Raw genomic sequence first — 19,888 nt, 5'->3', positions numbered from 1 at the left:
ACCACATCTTCTTTATCCATTCATCTGTCGATGGACATCTTGGCTCTTTCCACAGTTTGGCTATTGTGGACATTGCTGCTATAAACATTGGGGTGCACGTACCCCTTTGGATCCCTACATTTGTATCTTTGGGGTAAATACCCAGTAGTGCAATTGCTGGATCGTATGGTAGCTCTTTTTCAACTTTTTGAGGAACCTCCATACTGTTTTTAACTTTTAATATTTCTTTATTTTTTTTATTTTATTATGTGATCTTAATCACCATACATTACATCATTAGTTTTTGATGTAGTGTTCCATGATTCATTGTTTGCATATAACACCCAGTGCTCCATTCAGTACGTGCCCTCTTTAATACCCATCACTAGGCTAACCCATCCCCCCCTCCCCTCTAGAACCCTCAGTTTGTTTCTCAGAGTCCATAGTCTCTCATGGTTCGTCTCCTCCTCTGATTTCCCCCCTTCATTTTTCCCTTCCTGCTATCTTCTTCTTCTTTTTATTTTTAACATATAATGTATTATTTGTTTCAGAGGTACAGGTCTGTGATTCAACAGTCTTACACAATTCACAGTGCTCACCCAGGGCAATAGTTCTTAACCATGGGTGATTTTGCTCCCCAGAGAGCATTTGCCAATGTCTGAAAACATTTTTGGTTGTCACAACTTGGGAGAGATGCTACTGCTTATAATGAGTAAAGGCCAGGGATGTTGCTAAACATCCTATAACGCACAAGACAGCCCCATGCAACAGAGAATTATCTGGCAATGGAAGTGCTGATGTTGAGAAATCCTGCTTTAGGGAATTCTTTTCCTCAACGTGTACATGCAGTCTTGGCTAGGGCTGGAGCACAAAACTTGTCTATTCACACCCAACACCACAGAAATGCAAAGAATTATAAGACAATATTATGAAAAATTATATGCCAACAAATAAGACAGCCTAGAACAAATGGGTAAATTCCTAGAAACATACAATCTTCCAAAATTGAATCAGGAAGAAATTGAAAATTTGAAAAGACTGGTTATTGTTAATGAAATTGAATCAGTAATCAACAAAACTCCCAACAAACAAAAGTCCAGGACTAGATGGCTTCACAGGTGAATTCCACTAAACATATAAAGAAGAGTTAATACCTGTTCTTAAACTACTCCAAAACAAAGAAGAGGAAGGAAATTTTCCAAATTCATTCTGAGGCCAGCATTACCCTGATATCAAAACCAGACAAAGGCACTATGAAAAAAAGAAAACTATAGGCGTGTATCTCTGATGAACATAGATTTAAAAATCCTCAACAAAATATTAGCAAACCAAATCAAACAATATATTAAATGGATTATTCACCATGATGCAGTGAGATTTATTCCAGGCATGCAAGGGTAGTTAAATATTCACAAATTGGTCAGCGTGATGCATCACATTAACAAGTGGAAGGAGAAAAACCATATGATCATCTCAATAGATGCAGAAAAATATTTGACTAAGTACAATATCCATTTATGACAAAAACTCTCAACAAGCTGGGTTTAGCGCTTACATACTTCAATGTGACAAAGATTATATATGAAAAAACCTATAACTAACATCATACTCAATGGTGAAAACCTGAAAGATTTTCCTCCAAGATCAGGAACAAGAGAAGTATGTTTTCTCTTACTACTTTTATCCAACACAGTACTGGAAGTCCTAGCTGCAGCAATCAGACAAGAAAAAGAAATAAAAGACATCCAAATTGGTAAGGAAAAAATAAAACTGTCATTATTTGCAGATGACAAGGTCCTATATGTAGAAAACCCTAAAGATTCCATCAAAAAACTGTTAGAACTAATAAATGAATTTGGTAAAGTTGCAGGATACAAAATAATGTACAGAAATCTGTTGTATTTCCATAAACTATTAACAAAATAGCAGAAAGAGAAATTAAGAAAACAGTCCCATTAACTGTTGCACCAAAAAAAAAAAAAAAAATTAAATACTTAGGAATAAACTTAACCAAGGAGGTGAAAGTCTTGTGCTCTGCAAACTATAAACCACTGATGAAAGAAATTAAACATGACACAAATAAATGGAAAGATATACCATTCTTATGGATTGGAAGAATTAATATTGTTAAAATGTCCATAATACCCAAAGTAATCTACAGATTCAATGCAATCCCTATCAAAATACCAAAAACATTTTTCACAGAACCAAAACAAATAATCCTAAAATTTGTATGGAACCACAAAAGACCCTGAATAGTTAAAGCAAACTTGAGAAGGAAAAACAATGCTAGGAGTATCATAATCCAAGATTTCAAGATATACTACAAAGCTAGAGTAGTCAAAGCAGCATGGAACTTGCATGAAAATAGAAACGTAGATCAATGGAACAGAATGGAGAGCCCAGAAATATACCAACACATATATGACCAATTCATCTATAACAGAGGAGGCAAGAATATACAATGGGGAAAAGACAGTCTATTCAATAAGTGGTGTTGGGAAAACTGGACAGTTACATGGAAAAGAATAAAAACTGGACTACTTTCTTATACCACACACAAAAATACACTCAAATTGGATTAAAGAACTAAATGTAGGGCGCCTGGGTGGCTCAGTTGGTTAAGCGACTGCCTTCGGCTCAGGTCATGATCCCGGAGTCCTGGGATCAAGTCCCGCATCGGGCTCCCTGCTCGGCGGGGAGCCTGCTTCTCCCTCTGACCCTATCCCCTCTCATGCTGTTTCTCTCTCTCTCTGTCAAATAAATAAATAAATAAAATCTTAAAAAAAAAAAAAAAAAGAACTAAATGTAAGACCTAAAACCATATAAAACTCCTAAAAGAAAATATAGGCAGTACTCTCTTGGACATCAGCCCTAGCAAAACATTTATGGGTGTGTCTCCTCAGCCAAGGAAAACAAAACAAACAAAAAATCAAAAGCTTATTTCACAGCAAAAGAAATCATGAAAACAAAAGGAAACTTAGTGAGTGGGAGAAGGTATTTGCAAATGATATATCCAATAAGAAGTTAATATACAAAATATATAAAGAACATATAGAACTCAACACCAAAACAACAACAACAACAAACAAACTATATGATTAAAAAATGAGCAGAGGCCTTGAACAGACAATTTTTTGAAGAAGACATCCTGATGGCCAACAGACACATGAAAAGATGCTCCACATCAAAACCACAATAAGGTATCACCTCACATCTGTCAGAATGGCTAGTATTGAAAAGACAAGATATAACAAATATTGGTGGGGGTGTAGAGAAAAGGTAACCCTTGTACACTGTTGGTGGGAATATAAATCATTGAAACCACCGGAAAACAATATGAAGTTTTCTCAAAATTTTAAAAATAGAAATACCATAGGATCTAATAATTCCGCTACTGAGTATTTACCCAAAGAAAACAAAAACACAAATTTGAGAAGATATATGCATCCCTATGTTTATTGTGGCCTTATTTATAATAGTGAAGATATGGATTCAACCCAAGTATCTATTGATAGATGAATGGATAAAGAAGATGTGGTAGGTTACAGTGGAATATTACTCAGGCATAAACAAGAATGAGATCTTGCCATTTGTGACAACATGGCTGAAACTAGAAGGTATTATACTAAGTGAAATAAGTCAAAGACAGATACCATATGATTTCACTCATATATGGGATCTAAAAAACAAAACAAACTCTTACTGAGAACAAACTGGTGATTGACGGAGAGGTGTGGGGTGGGGGATGGTTGAAATAGATAAAGGAGATAAAAAAAAAAACAACTTGTGCATTCCTGGAATTTTGAATCTTGATCAAAGTGACACAAGGACAAAGAGCAAGACACAACAATGCAAAACAAAAAGAAACACAAAACTAGTTGGAGTAAATTCAATTTGTTGTTGGGATCAAGAAGAGATTGTTGTGTAGTCCTTTTTGCTTGTACATCTAGACCTGACCTAGTTGCTTTTCTATCTCTAAACTCAGTTCCTCAGATAATCCTGTCCATCCTTCTGATAAATTCCCTTTTTGCTTAAATTTGCAAAAATTTGTTTCTGTTCTTTGTAACCTAAGGATACTATGGAAAGTACTTGTCTTTAGAGATAGAATATTATAGGAAAGTTAATTTTGATATTGTGTTTATTTGTTCCAAAGTGTCAGACACTATCTTAATTTCTGAGTTATATGAGGTATGATACTTGTCTTCCAGGAGCTTAAAAATCTAGTTAGGGAGACTAGACATACCCATGTAAAGTGAGGTTTAATTTGTAGTCAAAGTAGTGTATGCTATGAACCAAATGAGTGGTTCAAAGAAATAGTAAATGTTTTAGGATTTCATTTTCAGTCAAACCAGAGAGAGTAAACTTTAGCTTGGGCTTTTTTGGGGGGGGCGGTTGGGAACGCAGGACTGGCTTTTAGAGTTTATATAGGACTTGGGATGGCGAAAAACAAGGAAAAGTTCTTAGAAAAGCATTGTGAGCATGGTGAAATCAAACAAAACTCACTTCAGATCTCTGCTTTACTAGTCAAAAGCTGCTAGACTTTGGGAAAGTTATTTGTAAAATGTAATATAAAATGCCTTAGAACAATGCTTAGCACACAGTAGATGCCAAATTAATGATAACTATGGTAACTGTTATTTGTTTTCAAGCTTAGGGAAAGTGTTTAAGCCAAGATGCCGAGTTGGAAATTAATGCAATGTGTTAAGGGACAAATGAGGAAAGTAATTTGACCCTCACATTGATAAAGTAGAAGAGTGGGTAAAAAGGCAAGAAGGTTTTTTTAAAGCCTGTATTGTTCCTTTCTTTATACTCCCAGCTGACAGTTTCAGAATTTATCCTCTTGTAAATATAGGAAACATTGGTAGATTTTCAGTGGTTAAATGTTGTGATAAAAGTAGTGATTTTGGAATGTGATCAGTGTTGGTGTGTTGAATGGATTTGGAGGGATCCATTTCATTAACCTTAACATACACATTCCATAATGGTTTCATTCATAGAAACTAATGAGTTACTTTATGATCCTAGTGTGTTCATACATTTAGTGTCCTTTGCATATAGCTGTCCTACTTCCTCCCACTTGGTTCCCTGGCAAGTCTAATTAAACAGACAAATTAACAACAAAAGAGGACAATGAAACTTATAATAACAGTATGTAATACTTAGGCAGTATAGTCAAACTGATTTATTCAATCAAACAACTAATTCTACTGATCTTTTATACTATGTTCATGGAAATTGACCAATCATTTTAGTCAAACCAATTGATTTGTGCAGGTAGACATAAACTTTACCTATAATAGAAAAGAGAGAGCTAATTCCCCTCAGGAAAGTTAGTGTCAAACACATAAAACTTAGCTTTAGGAAGAAGCAGGCAGAAACAGTAATAGTTTCACTAGCACATTAAGACTACTCTCATGGTATACTCAGTAGAGCAATTATATTTAAGGATAATTAAACATAAGCAGCTACAGAGGGAAATGCAGGGGAGGAATTATGGATTGAAACATTAGTACCAAACTGCATTGCTTGCTCTCCTTCTTTCAATCAAAACATGAAGCTCGAGCAGGAAATTCAAAGACTAGCACAGATCCCAAATTGGTCCCTGTAGAGGTCCACGATCAGTTTTCTAATAAAATTGTAAATCTTCACTCTGTTGTTCAGAGGCCCTGGTATTGACAGTTCTCCCCCTTTCATTTCTCAAATAGTAACTGAATTTCAGATGAGATTTTTAAAGAGAAGAAAGAAATGAACTTGTCGGCCCATGGCGGCATGTTCTCTAGCTAATCTGCAAATGCTGTAATTACACTGGGTGCTGATAGATTTGTCTCTGGGCTGGTGGTCAGGATCCAGATGAACTGCTGCAGTTGCTGTTTTATCATCACAAATGTCCTGCACTTCTTGGCAATTCCCAGGCCTAGACATGATATTGGAATTTAATGAGGCTCCACACCCATATATCCCACTGGGATGTGTTAGGGTAAGTGTAAATTCATCCCCTTTCATTCATGGGTTTAGGGGAAAAAATGTATGTGTGGAATGTCCTACAGGAATCATGTCTCTGTTGGCTGTTTGCCACAAAGCCACTCCCATTGGCCTAGGAACCTTAGGTTAGTGTGGAGTCAGAGGCTAAAACCATTGATTCAGTGTTGAGCATTTGTACCTGTATTCTGCCTACAACTTTTATGTCTTCCTTGCAGTTCTGTAAATGGGGGCTTTTGGTCACAAGGGGGCACCAAATGAGACAATGTAAGCTTCATTTAGCTTCATCTCTAAATTGGCCATAATTGTAGCTATCTTCCTTACTTTCCAAGGTCATTGTGTAGATCACATGAGCTAATGTATCTGAAAACACTTTGAAAATTATAAGCCGCCTATAAATGTAAGGCACTTAAAATTATCATTTCTATTAATAAATGTCATGTCAGTAATTGACACTTAACAATAATGGAATCAGGGTAAATATATCTATAGTCCATGGCAGGAGGTAAGGATGAGGGACAGCGATGACTCCAAATTCATATCCTGATAAGAATTGGACAAGATATTCATCTTTGAGCATAAAATATATTTTTTAAGATTTTATTTATTTATTTGATAGAGAGAGAGTACAAGCAGGGGAAGCGGCAGGAAGAGATGTGTAAGGCAAATTGAGAATAATTCTACAAAGAAATCAAAATTATTTTTAATAAATAAAATGTAGGTGGATTTTATTTGATTTTAATTTTATTCATGTTTTGAATACACAATATATGCATGTTGTTCAAAATGTAGAAAAAGTATATAGTGAAAATTAAATTTTCTTCTGCCTGACCATACTGTCCTTACCCCCTCTACCATTCTTCAGCCACCCAGTTCCTTTCTTCAGAGGATATCACTGTTATCAGTTTTACATGTATCCATTCAGAAATATTCCATACTTAAACATTTTTATATGTGCATACACATCGGTACATACACACACATATAGTTTTCTTTTTACACAAAGGATAGTATGCTGTGCACACTGTTGAACAGTATATCTTGGAGATCTTTGTATAACAGATGTACAGATGTACCTAATTATTTTAAATGTCTGCATCATAATATATCATTATATGAAAGCACCATATTATTTAACTACTGTCCTATGGATGGATATTTTGGTTCTTTCCAATATTTTGCTATTACAAATAGTAGCAAATAACAACAAAATCAAACACCTGTTATGACTGGATTTTAAATTCAAATATTTAAATTTTGTTTAAAGTATATCCTTTATGTTTCAAATAATATTTTAATATCAGATTATTAAGGGTAACTGAAATATTTAGGAAATGAAGACTATAGATATTGTATTTGTATGTTTGTCCACATTATGCCCAAATCAGCTCATAAAAACAAGTGCATTCCTTAATCCCCATCATCTATTTCACCCATCCGCACATTCACCTCCCTTCTGGTAGCCATCAGTTTGTTCTCTGTAGTTAAGAGTCTGTTTCTTAGGGGCGCCTGGGTGGCTCAGTTGGTTAAGCGACTGCCTTCAGCTCAGGTCATGATCCTGGAGTCCCGGGATCGAGTCCCGCATCGGACTCCCTGCTCAGCAGGGAGTCTGCTTCTCCCTCTGATCCTCCCCCCTCTCATGTTCTCTCTCTCTGTCTCATTCTCTCTCTCAAATAAATAAATAAAATCTTTTTTAAAAAAAAGAGTCTGTTTCTTAGTTTGTCCCCCTCTCTCTTTTTTCCCTCTTTGTTCATTTGTTTTGTTTCTTAAATTCCACATATGAGTGAAATCATATGGTATTTGTCTTTCTCCAACTGACTTATTTTGCTTAGCATAATACTGTCTCGCTCCATCCATGTCGTTGCAAATGGCAAGATTTCAATCTTTTATATGGTTGAGTAATATTTCACTGTGTGTGTGTGTCTGTGTGTGTGTGTGTGTGTGTGTGTGTGTATCCATTCATCAGTTGATGGACACTCAGGCTGTTTCCATGGTTTGGCTATTGTAGATAATGCTGGGGTAAACATTGGGATATATGTATCCCTTTAGAATTAGTATTTTTGTATGCTTTGGGTAAACACCTAGTAGTGCAATTGCTGGATCATAGGGTAGTTCTTTTGCATTTTAAGTTTATTTATTTCTTTAAGTAATCTCTACACCCAACGTGGGACTCAAACCCATGATCCCAAGATCAAAAGTCACATGCTCCTCTGAATGAGCCAGCCAGGTGCCCCAGGTTGTTCTATTTTTAACTTTTTGAGGAACCTCTATACTGTTTTCCAGAGTGGCTGCACTAGCTTGTATTCCCACCAACAGTGCAAGAGGGTTCGCCTTTCTCCACATGCTCGCCAGCACCTGTTGTTTCTTGTATTGTTGATTTTAGCCATTCTGACAGTTGTGAGGTGGTATCTCATTATAGTTTTGATTTGTATTTCCCTGATGATGAGTGATGTTGAGCATCTTTTCATGTGTCTGTTGGCCATCTGGTTGTCTTCTTTGGAAAACTGTCTATTCATGTCTTCTGCCCATTTTTAATTGGATTATTTGTTTTTTGGGTGTTGAGTTTTTTAAGTTCTTTATATATTTTGGATACCAACCCTTTATCAGATATGTCATTTGCAAATATCTTCTCCCATTCTGGAGGTTGCCTTTTAGTTTTCTTGATTATTTCCTTTGCTGGGCAGAAGCTTTTTATTTTGATGAAATCTCAATAGTTCATTTTTGTTTTTGTTTCCCTTGCCTCAGGGGACATATCTAGTAGGAAGTTACTATGGCCAATATCACAAAAGTTACTACCTGTATTCTCCTCTAGGATTTTGATGGATCCCTGTCTCACATTTAGGACTTTCATCCATTTTGAATTTATTTTTGTGTACAGGGTAAGAAAGTGGTCCAGTTTTCATTCTTTTGCATGTTGCTGTCCAGTTTCCTCAACACCATGTGTTGAAGAGACTTTCTTTTTCTCATTGGATATTCTTTCCTGCTTTATTGAAAATTAATTGACCATATAGATGTGGGTTTATTTCTGGGTTTTCTATCCTGTTCTGTTGGTCTATGTGTCTATTTTTGTGCCAAGTTAGAAAAAATATATTTGATTGAATAAGGACAAGATGTCTTGTATTCCATCAATAAAAATTAGTTGGAAAAATAAGAACAATTCACTAAAAATTTCCCATTTCAAGCAGTTGGGTATCAGAAAGATAAAGCTGATGTCATGTAAAGCTCTTTTCTAAGTGAATTTCTAAGTGCATTTGTTTGTTCTCAACAACTATTTTGGGCATTTCACCAAATTTATATATTTTCCTAATCTTACCTGTCATCTGATAAATTTTTGTTTCGTTTTCTCTTCTAAATAGCCTTATAAATATGAGATGAACTTTTCTCATGTCAGCATGGAATTCCTATGCCAGTCAATTAATGATGTTTTAATGGTGATCTCTTATATGCCCAGCTCTATTCTATGTCTCCTGTGAATTACAAAGACATATAAAACATATCCCTTTAATCAGTAAGAGTCTAGTTGGACAGTTGAAGCAAGACATAAATATGGGAACAGTTAAAAGGAATTCAGGACAGGGACACCTGGGTGGGTCAGTTGGTTGGGCGACTGCCTTCGGCTCGGGTCATGATCCTGGGGTCCTGGGATTGAGTCCCACATCGGGCTTCCCTTGCTCTGCAGGGAGCCTGCTTCTCTCTCTCCCTCTGCCTGCCACTCCCCCTGCTTGTGCTCTCTCTCTCTCTGTCAAATAAAGAAATAAAATCTTTAAAAAAAAAAAAAAAGGAATTCAGGACATAAATAATAGCTTGATAGAAGGTTTGCCATAAGCCATTTTGTATCTGTGTGCCAAGTGCTCTCATTTCTTTCTTCCAGGTGCCTCTCAAATTTGCCTTTTATTTTTTTTTTATGTTATGTTAGTCACCATACAATACATCATTCGTTTTTGATGTGGTGATCCACGATCCATTGTTTTTGTATAACACCCAGTGCTCCATGCAGTATGTGCCCTCCTTAATACCCATCACCAGGCTAACCCATCCCCCCACCCCTCTCCCCTCCAAAACCCTGTTTGTTTCTCAGAGTCCATAGTCTCTCATGGTTCATCTCTCCCTCCGATTCCCCCCCCCCTTCATTTTTCCCTTCCTTCTCCTAATGTCCTCCATGCTATTCCTTATGTTCCACAAATAAGTGAAACCATATGATAATTGACTTTCTCTGCTTGACTTATTTCACTTAGCATAATCTCCTCCAGTCCCATCCATGTTGATGTAAAAGTTGGATATTCATCCTTTCTGATGGCTGACTAATATTCCATTGTATATGTGGACCACATCTTCTTTATCCATTCATCTGTTGAAGGGCATCTTGGCTCTTTCCAAAGTTTGGCTATTGCGGACATTGCTGCTATGAACATTGGGGTGTGTATGGCCCTTCTTTTCACTACATCTGTGTCTTTGGGGTAAATACCCAAGAGTGCAATTGCTGGGTCATAGGATAGCTCTATTTTCAATTTTCTGAGGCACCTCCACACTGTTTTCCAAAGTGGCTGTACCAACTTGAATTCCCACCAACAGTGTAAGAGGATTCCCCTTTCTCCACAACCTCTCCAACATTTGTTGTTTCTTTCCCTGTCCATATTTGCCATTCTAACTGGTGTAAGGTGGTATCTCAATGTGGTTTTGATTTGGATTTCCCTGATGGCTAATGATGATGAACATTTTTTCATGTGTCAAATTTGCCTTTTTAAAAATTTTCCCAGAATCCACCACTAATGACTTTTCATCCTCTCTCACCTCCGCCCTGGACTACTGTGTTATTACTACATCCTCTTAGCTGTTTTTTTTTCTCCTCCAACCCATCCTATATAGGAAGCCAATCATCTTTAGATAGCCCTTCCCTTGAATCGTTTGTTGCTATTGTTCCAAGAATTTACAATGGTCTTGTAGGCTACTACATCATGTCTAAATTCCTCTGCATATTTCTCAGGATCCTCCAGAACTGAGTTCCATCCTATCTATTTTCATTTCTAATTACTCTGCATCATGAGCAACTTGCTCTTTACCCTACCCCACCCAGCTTCTTCTCACCAGATCATTTTCCTCTAGTCATATTATGCTCTAAGTTCTACCTCTCTTCTTTGGTTTGTGTTGTTAATCTTTCCTTCATTTCTTCTTCCTTGCTCTTTACCTTTCCAAATCTTTTCCATTCTTTAAGGTCTATGTGGAGACCCATTTCCTTCATAAAACTTTCCCCAACTCTGCCAGCCAATATTGGCCTATCCTTTCTTCATTCCTTTACCACATATAGTCTTACGGCTCAAATGCTACAATTTTTCACTAGGATGGTCTTTGTTCTATTATCTCTTTATTTTGATATGATAATTTTGGTTCATAGTCGTAGATTATAAATTGAGGGTAAATATAAAGACTTTACTTCCCTTAGCACTTAGCACAGCACTTGGTGGACAAAAGATGCGCAATCAATATTTTTAATCATTATCCTAATGAAGGTACCAGTGTTTTATTATATTGTTTCAGAGGTTGAGTGGGGAATGGGGCATGATTCAGAGGTGTAGAAGGTTCAATCCACCAGAAATGTCTATTAGGGTTGTATTTTATTAAGAATATTTAGCACCACAAAGTACATATGGAGATATAATGTTTATCTGATTATACTTTTAAAATCTATATTTCTTTATACTTACAAGCTTATAAAAATCACTCAAAATAGTCCCTTTGTTTGATCTTGTTTGAAAGTGTAGCTGTTGAAATGGCCTATTTACAGTGAATCAATGGGGCTCTAAATGTGCTGGGAAATGGATATTATATGGATAGAGTAACAACTCAAGTAAGAACACTGTCTAATAAATGTTTACACACCATCAAGTCTACAAATATTAAATATCATTCACAATAGAATCTTTCTTATCCTGCAATTTATCTCAATTTTTCCATTACCTTCTTTCATTTTCTCTTCTAGCTTTACTCACAGACAAGCCTCCCAAGCCATTGTTCCCCATGGAGAATCAGCCAAGTGTTATAGATGTCCAGCTGGGTAAGTCCCCTTCTGGGAATAATAGATCCTAAGCTTGCTCTCTGTTAACAGATGGGGAAGATTGCATGAACCAGGAAAGGTTTATTGCCTCTGTTATTACATGCAAATCAATTTGTGCCTGCTCATTTATAACCCTGGAGTTCAGTGCAATAGCAATTTAAGGAAATGAGTTTGTATTGCATCAAGGAATTGTAATACTAATTGGTTACACTAGGTATTAAGTGTGCTATAGGACAGAGCTTTTTAACTCTGTGATTGATAAATTCATAGATGTCATGCATTGGTGATTGGTATAAAAGACTTTTCATGCTTGCCAGCCCAAAATTTTCATTTAGAGAACATTAACTTCTGGAGAACAGCACTTTTTAAAATAAAAGAGCCCCTCAGTACAATCCTTAAAATGATTTGATAATATTATTTCCAATGGCACAATCCAGGGCTATTTAAAACTTGTTTTTAGGTTGAGATCCTGAATATTTATGAATCATACAGTGTTGGTAAAAGTAACAAGATGATTTATTGGTGCTAATGTTTTTTTACAGACTCAAATAAGGACACAAGGTGTTGAGCCTTCCTTTTTAAGTCCCTACCAGTAATCCTTGTATTTCAAGAACTGTGAGCTTGAGATTCAGAAGTCTGTTAGTATCTCTTTCACACCATGGCCTTTACTCTAAACCATGTACTTTAATATTTGTGAGCTTTTATCCACCTTGGGTTTCATTCTATTCTTCAATTCTCAGAATTTCTTCAATTCTAAACAAGAAAAATGAGCAAATATGCTGTAAATGCACTAGGTTTATTTTGGGTATATGATTTATTGAAACCTGTGACCATAATGGTACCTACCAATTATATAGCCAAGGAAGATGAATTGGCCCCAATATTTCACCCTCTTTGGAAGGTGTTTTACTCAACTTTTGATCTTTCCAATACAATTTGGACTGTTAGAGGCTTATTTCTATCTTGAGAATAGATGAGAGAAAATTACATTCCTAAAAACTTGTTCATTTTTCCAAAAGGAAATATAGTACATTGTAGTTAACGTACCAGTATTAAGTACCAAAGTTAAGTATTTTAAAATAAACAAACAAAAGAAAAGAAACACGTTGGTAATGGATTGTGGAAATAGTGAATATTTTGTAGCTAATGTTGAAGTATTAGGCTATGTTTCCCCCCCACCACTTCTATTCTTCTGCAGAGTCATTACGTTTTGTTATAGCCAAATCTAGATGTGCTGACACATACCCTCAGTAATTTTTGCTTACATCTTTCCATCAATACTGGGATGAAAATACCTCGAGTTGTACTCTGTGGTTTGCCAGGGGTTACATGAACCATAAGATGATCTTATATCATTAGTTTTCATGAAGATTCAAGTGGATAAATTATTTTTATATGAAAACATATATTAAGGAGTAGAAAGCAAAATTTACACAACTATCTCAAATTTTGTATTTGTGGCCCATGAATGGGATACTTCTTCATTCACCTCTGCTATTAGTCAAGCTTTAACAAAAATGTTAGAGGAGTACTTTTCTAAAGCAAGGAGAGAGAACATTGTAGGTAGTACATTTCACTCAGAGTCACTGGGTACAGAATTTGTATGTGCTATTTAGGACATCCCTAAATGTGTGCTTGGTATAAATGTGTATTTCAACATAGGTAGATATGCCAAAATAGCCCACCACCAACACCACCCTGTAAAATTACTAAAGTAATTTGCTTCCAATTTACATTAGGTGAAAGGCTGAACTTTTCAGTTTTTAGTTTGTGACACAGTTTGAAGACAACTTTATTGACAGAAAGATGAAGACCTGCCCATTTTTCATCCCAGAAAGGCTATTTCTCTAAAATGCTAAAGCAACCATGTAATTCAGAGAAAGGAAAACAAAATCAGTTAAACCAGATCTTTGGCATTTAAAAAAAGCACATAACTGGTTAATTTTAGGTGATTTTAACTTTCCTACGTATTTATTTAGCATAATTTATTCACACCTGGGAGTCATTTTGTAACTTAGTCTTATGCCTCAATAGTAAGGTGATGTTAGGAAAACTGTAAATGTCAGAGAGCTCCTAAGTGTCAGTGGGAGTTCTGCAGTCAGAATGTTTAGAAACTGCAAGGGCAAAAAAGAGAGAAAAATAATTGGGGTGATTAGATGTCCCTGCCTATATCTGGAAAACTTTCAGAATTCAGTAAGATCATAAAAACTTATGGAAATTATTTTCCTTCATTTTTTTTAAAGTTCATCAAGCAAATTCAGCTTTAGACATCCTCAAATTAGAACAAAAAGTAGAACTACCAAAGAATAGAATAATCCAATTCAAATGGCTAAGCACATTACCAAGTTAAAGTTTCCCAAATCTCAGTACCTAAAATTTGAGACAACATTCTATTAGATTAAAGTTGGCCACAGACTTTTTGCTACTCTTACCATTTAAACATAATTTATCATTCCCCTCTCCTTGAATCCAAGATGGCCTTAAGGATGTGATTGATCAATAGAGTATGGTAGAAGTGATATTCTGGGATTTTGGAGGCTGGGTCAAAGGAAACCTTGCAGCTTCTCTTCAAGACTCTTGGTCTTCTCTGAAACTACCATGCTATGAGAAGCTCAAGCCACATGGTGAGGCGCTAGAGGATGGGGCACCATTTGAAGAAAAAGAGGTCAATGAGCACCAAGGCTGGTAAGTGAATAAGCCATGTTGGAAGTGGATCCTATATCCCCAGCTGCCCTGGCTTATGCCATGTAGTTCAGGGACAAACCAATAAGGTAAAGTGTTCTCATATTTCTAACCCAAAAAGTTGTGAGGAAAATAAAATTGTTGCCATTAGATACTAAGTTAGGTAGTTTGTTAAATAACAATAGATACCTAAAACAAACATTTTCTCTAAAGCATTGTAAATTCCATTTTCCCATGGACAAGAATCCCATGCAGGCATTTTATGCAAAATGAGAAATATTGTGGGAAATACTTGAGTACTAGCTCCAGGATAGTTTTAGAAAACATAGTCGGAATAATTATTTATGTGTTTGTTGAAGGTTACAGTAAGTTCTCAGTTCTGCATATTTGTAAAGGCAATCCAGTAAATGAAATTTTTCAGTAGAAATGAATATTTTTTGTCCATGGTTGGCGACAGTGCAGATATTTTGTTGTGTCTCTAGAGGAAAATAAACATCTTGACTTCCTCTTTTCTATAGTGTAATCCATTAGTCATCCACAATGTTATAGAAATTTACATACTTTTTGCTGACATAGTGATGACAGTTTGGTTGTTGTTAAATTGTGTTCACATTGTAATGCTGAAAGAAGATCAATCTTAACCAAATAACCATATATTTTGAGATGATAAACACATTCTTAACAAAGGAATATGAAAACTCTTGCTCTCACAAAGCAAGCCTATTCTGTTAAAGCTGCCTGTAGTAATGTATGAAATATAAAGACAAAAGCAATGTATAAAACACACAAAAAAATCCTATTTGGTCCTATTATCTTCCATTTATTTTCTTACTGTGAAGGTAAATTTAGTTTGAATTTGATAAATAAACTTTTACTATACCAGCACTCTCTTTTTTTGGCAGTTGAAAATGATTTTCAATTTTTCTAAGAAAAAATAATACTGTATTACAGTATATTAATTCAAATTGCACTTTAATACCAAAGTATTGAAACATCATAGCAATATGTGCCCTACTTGAAATGTATTGATGTTAGGTAGACCCTTCTTTGGATACTGTTTTTTTCTTTTTTTTAATAGAACCTAAAGGGATGCTTTACAAATTTTAACAGGATCCTAGAAGCTTTGAAAAAGCCATGAATAAATGTGGATGAAAAGATTTGAGATCTGACATCTAATTTCTTTTTTTTTTTTACATCTAATTTCAATTGAAGATAAATTTGGAAATGTAACCTGTTCTTCTCATTGATGATAACTTTTTTTTTTGGAAATTTCCTAAGACTTAAAATAAACCAGTCAGTGTTATGCAGAAATAAATATAAACACTGTTTACTTTCTCTTTTGGTGTCAAACAGTCAAAAAGAAGGTTTGGGGGCCTAAAGCATATCAGAAAAACTCAGACCAGTGGGACAGTCCAAGCTAATTGAATACCTCAGATGTTTAAAAAAAAAAAAAAACAGATAGTCATCTCTAGATGAATCTGTTCCAGTATGAAAGATTCTCTTTATTCTCTTCTATTCTCATTCAGAATTTATCTTATTTTTACAAGTTATTCAAATTCATATTTCATGACTGTGTTACGTGCTACTGGCTCAAACTTTCTCTGTGTATAAAGGAGTGTTAATCTTCATCAGAAATCGATTTCACCAGCATATCAGTTTCTACTGAAAATTGTATTAGTTCTCCTAAGAGACTACTATAAAAGACTATACAATGGAATAAAGCAAAATATAATATTTAATGCAATATTCAAGACTACAAGGCAAAAATAAGTAACTAATTGAAGCCTTAAAATAGGAAATGAGCTTTTCAACCAAATCTATCTTTTTAAAACTTTATTTACATAGAAACTGTTTTTGTGTTCTTAACAGATGTCAAACACTGTGTTAGATCCTGGGGATATAGAGGTGAATAAAATTAGGTCCTTGACCTTAAGGTATTCTCAGTCTACTGGGGAAGACAGATGTGGAAACAGAATTACAGTGCAATATGATAACTGCCAAAACAGAGATGGGAAAAGGGAGAGTGACTCATAAATTAACAGTTCTACACTCTGACTTTTACTAAATATAATGATATATCTGTGTAACCTTAACTCAAGTACTAAATTTACATGAAAATAATTAAAAATTGCAAAAGATATAACCTTTTGAAATAATAAATTATCCATCATTTGCTTCAATATGGCAATACTAAAAATGGAAACTTTTTTTTTTGTAGTTTTATGGTTTTATTAACACAAATATGATGTGCACAACAAGCTGTCTATTCATTTTCTTCGCTGCGCAGCCTGGCATTGGGATTAGTGACTCTGATTGCCAGCTGGGCTGCTCTTTCCACAATAGCTTTGCGGTTCTTGGAGGAGACATTGTGAACAATCTCTGCACAGTAAGCTTTGTTGCACATCAGCAGCACTTCAAGCTCCTTGACGTTGTGGACTAGGAACTTCTGGAAGCCACTGGGCAACATGTGCTTTGTTTTCTTGTTGCTCCTGGGCATCAAGATCTGGCCCTTGAATCTTCTGTGCATCCTATTGTCAATGCCTCTGGGTTTTCTCCAGTTGTGCTTAATTTTGACATAGCGGTCTGACTGGTGCCAGATGAACTTCTTGGTCCTCTTTTTAATGATCTTGGGCTTCACCAGAGGTCTGAGGGCAGCCATGATGCCCAGTAACAGATGGCTGCCAAAATGGAAACTTTTTTAAAAAGATTTTATTTATTTATTTGAGAGACAGTGAAAGAAAGCACGAGGGGTGGAGGGGCAGAAGGAGAGGGAGGAGCAGACTCCACACTGAACAAAGAGCCTGATGCAGGGCTGGATCCTGGGACCCTGGGATCATGACCTGAGCTGAAGGCAGATTCTTAACCTGCTGAGCCACCCAGGTGCCCCTAAAAAGGGAAACTTATGATACCCTTGTATCTCTTCAGTTTAGCAAAATTAGTCAACTCTTTCTAAAGTTGTCATAGAACAAACAATCCAAAGAAAGTCACCAACCAGTTGAGTGAAAATGTCAAGCCAGAATTACTATCAATATAAATAGCAATACGTGATAATTTCATTAGCTTGAGTAATGATTTGGTATATGCATTGTGGATATAATGGTGGTAGCAAGGGATTTCTTTGAATTCTTTGTGTTTTTGTATACTCCTCCTACCCTTTAGCTTCAAATAACTCCTTGAAAACTTTCATTTAATTTGGAATAAGTGAAGACTTTGGAAAGCAAGTTCACTCACCTTTCTTGGCACACAGTTGTAACTGGTTCGTGACAGCATTCACTCTCCCTTGTAGGCATTCTAGGGTGTTTCCTAAAGATCTGTTTTTTGCAGGATAACATGCATGAGCTTAGCATGGGCCACCCCAAACTGAAAACAATTTTATTACCCAAAATATACAAAATTATAATTTATAATTATTTACAACTTTGGAAAATCTGGCCAAAACCTTTTCCCTACAAGTTGGCTGCCATATTAGCGCTTGAGAATGAAACTGGTTTATTTATTTTGTCTTAGTTTCTATAACTTAGTTGTACTTGTTCTGAGACACTTAGGAATAAAAATTAAAAAAAAGAATAAAAAGAAAAATTTAATAGTTTACTAAAGATTTGTCTGTAGTGTGATAAGTTGATTATGAACATTTTAGGAATAACATGATTATTGACCAGACCTCTTGCATATATTGTTGTTTTGGGATGTTGCCAAAGTTTATGTCCCATTGAGATTTAATATAAGCTTGAAAGTATTTCATCACACTTTGTTAATACCAATATTGTGATTTTACACAAATGGAAACAAAGTTATTTGAAAATTCACTATGTACTAGGCACTGTAAAATGCATTTGTACATATACTGTTTTATTTATTCCTCATAAGAGTCCAAAGAAGTAGTAGGTATTGTTGAAGTATTTTGCAGATGAGGAAATTCAGCTTCAGACAGATAAAATACTTTCTTCAGTCTACATATTTAGTAAGTGGCAGAAATGAAATTTTGATCTGATTTGTTTGACTCCAAAGTTGTGTTATTTTTATTATAGCATACCGAGTGTGGTAAGATTATCTAGGCCTTAAAGGAGGGGAGTGGGGGGAATGGGGTGATGGACTTTAAGGACGACACATGATGTAATAAGCACTGGGTGTTATATAAGACTGATGAATCACTGAACTCTACCTCTGAAATTAATAATACATCATATGTTAATTAATTGAATTTAAATAAATTTTGAAAAATAAAATAAAAATATATAAATTAATTAAGCAGGATCATTGTGTAAAAAAAAAGATTATCTAGGCCTCATATTAGATCCTCAAAAGAGCTATCACTCTAATACAGACATTTTAATAATAATAAATATATTATATATTTAGCTATATAAAATAATATTTATTTAACAATAGCTCAACTAATAATAGTTATTGTTATAATAATATTTAGTATTAATAATAGATCTACTTCTAGTAATAGTTGTTATAATAATATTTAGTATTATTTAATAATAGCTCTACTACTTCAAATAATATTATCAATTACAATTATAATACAGCATTATAATATAATACTGATAATATTTAATCATATGATATCAGTATTATAATACTGATAATATTATTTAATAATAGCTTCAATACTACTACTACTACTAGTAGTTATTATTGGTAGTAGTAGTAGTAAAACTATCATTTATTGATTGCTTGAAAGATGCTAGACACTGTACTAAATATTTTAATGGATTACCTCATTTAATCTTCCCAATAACTCTATGAGATAGATGAAACTATTTGTCCCATTTTAAAAAAGCATTATTAAGATATTATTCATATACCATACAACTGACCAACTTAAATCATACATTTCAGTGATTTCTGATACATTCACAGAGTCATGCAAGCATCACCACAATCAATTTCAATATGTTGCAACATCCCCAAAAGAAACTCCATACCCATTAGCAGTCACTTCCCAGTCCTCCACCTCCACCCACACCTACAGCTCCAGGCAACCACTAATCAGTTTTCTGTATCTATAGATTTGCCTATTCTGGACATTTCATATAAATGAAATCATACAACATGTGTTCTTTTGTGATTGGCTTCTCACACTTAGAATATTGTTCTCAAGATTCAGATATATACCTTGTATCAGTACTTCATCCCTTTTTATTGCCAAATAATATTCTATTGTATGGCTATATCACATTTTAT

At 35.0% G+C, this 19,888-nt stretch overlaps 2 protein-coding genes across 4 annotated transcripts in view; one reads left to right on the top strand and one right to left on the bottom strand.

The window, feature by feature from the left end:
• Positions 1-19,888, top strand: part of IL1RAPL2 (interleukin 1 receptor accessory protein like 2) — a 1,179,835-nt gene that overhangs the window by 849,157 nt on the left and 310,790 nt on the right. For all 3 annotated transcript variants that reach the window (XM_032397763.1, XM_032397764.1, XM_032397762.1), the window contains one exon: positions 11,939-12,013. In XM_032397763.1, coding sequence (XP_032253654.1) covers positions 11,939-12,013 — 75 coding nt within the window. The remainder of the gene's footprint in view (positions 1-11,938; positions 12,014-19,888) is intronic.
• On the bottom strand, positions 16,779-17,437 carry LOC116627833 (60S ribosomal protein L32-like). The gene has a single exon (XM_032397767.1). It carries the CDS (start codon positions 17,352-17,354, stop codon positions 16,959-16,961), a length of 396 nt encoding a protein of 131 aa, XP_032253658.1. The 5' UTR covers positions 17,355-17,437; the 3' UTR covers positions 16,779-16,958.

Source organism: Phoca vitulina, unplaced genomic scaffold, assembly GCF_004348235.1.
Source record: "Phoca vitulina isolate PV1807 unplaced genomic scaffold, GSC_HSeal_1.0 scaffold103, whole genome shotgun sequence".
Classification (NCBI taxonomy): domain Eukaryota; kingdom Metazoa; phylum Chordata; class Mammalia; order Carnivora; family Phocidae; genus Phoca; species Phoca vitulina.
Note: the sequence above shows the minus strand (reverse complement) of the source record. Positions and strands in the feature narration are given on the sequence as shown.

Excerpts from the sequence above, each read along its gene's own strand:
- LOC116627833 (XM_032397767.1), bottom strand. The coding sequence starts at position 17,354 with ATGGCTGCCCTCAGACCTCTGGTGAAGCCCAAGATCATTAAAAAGAGG.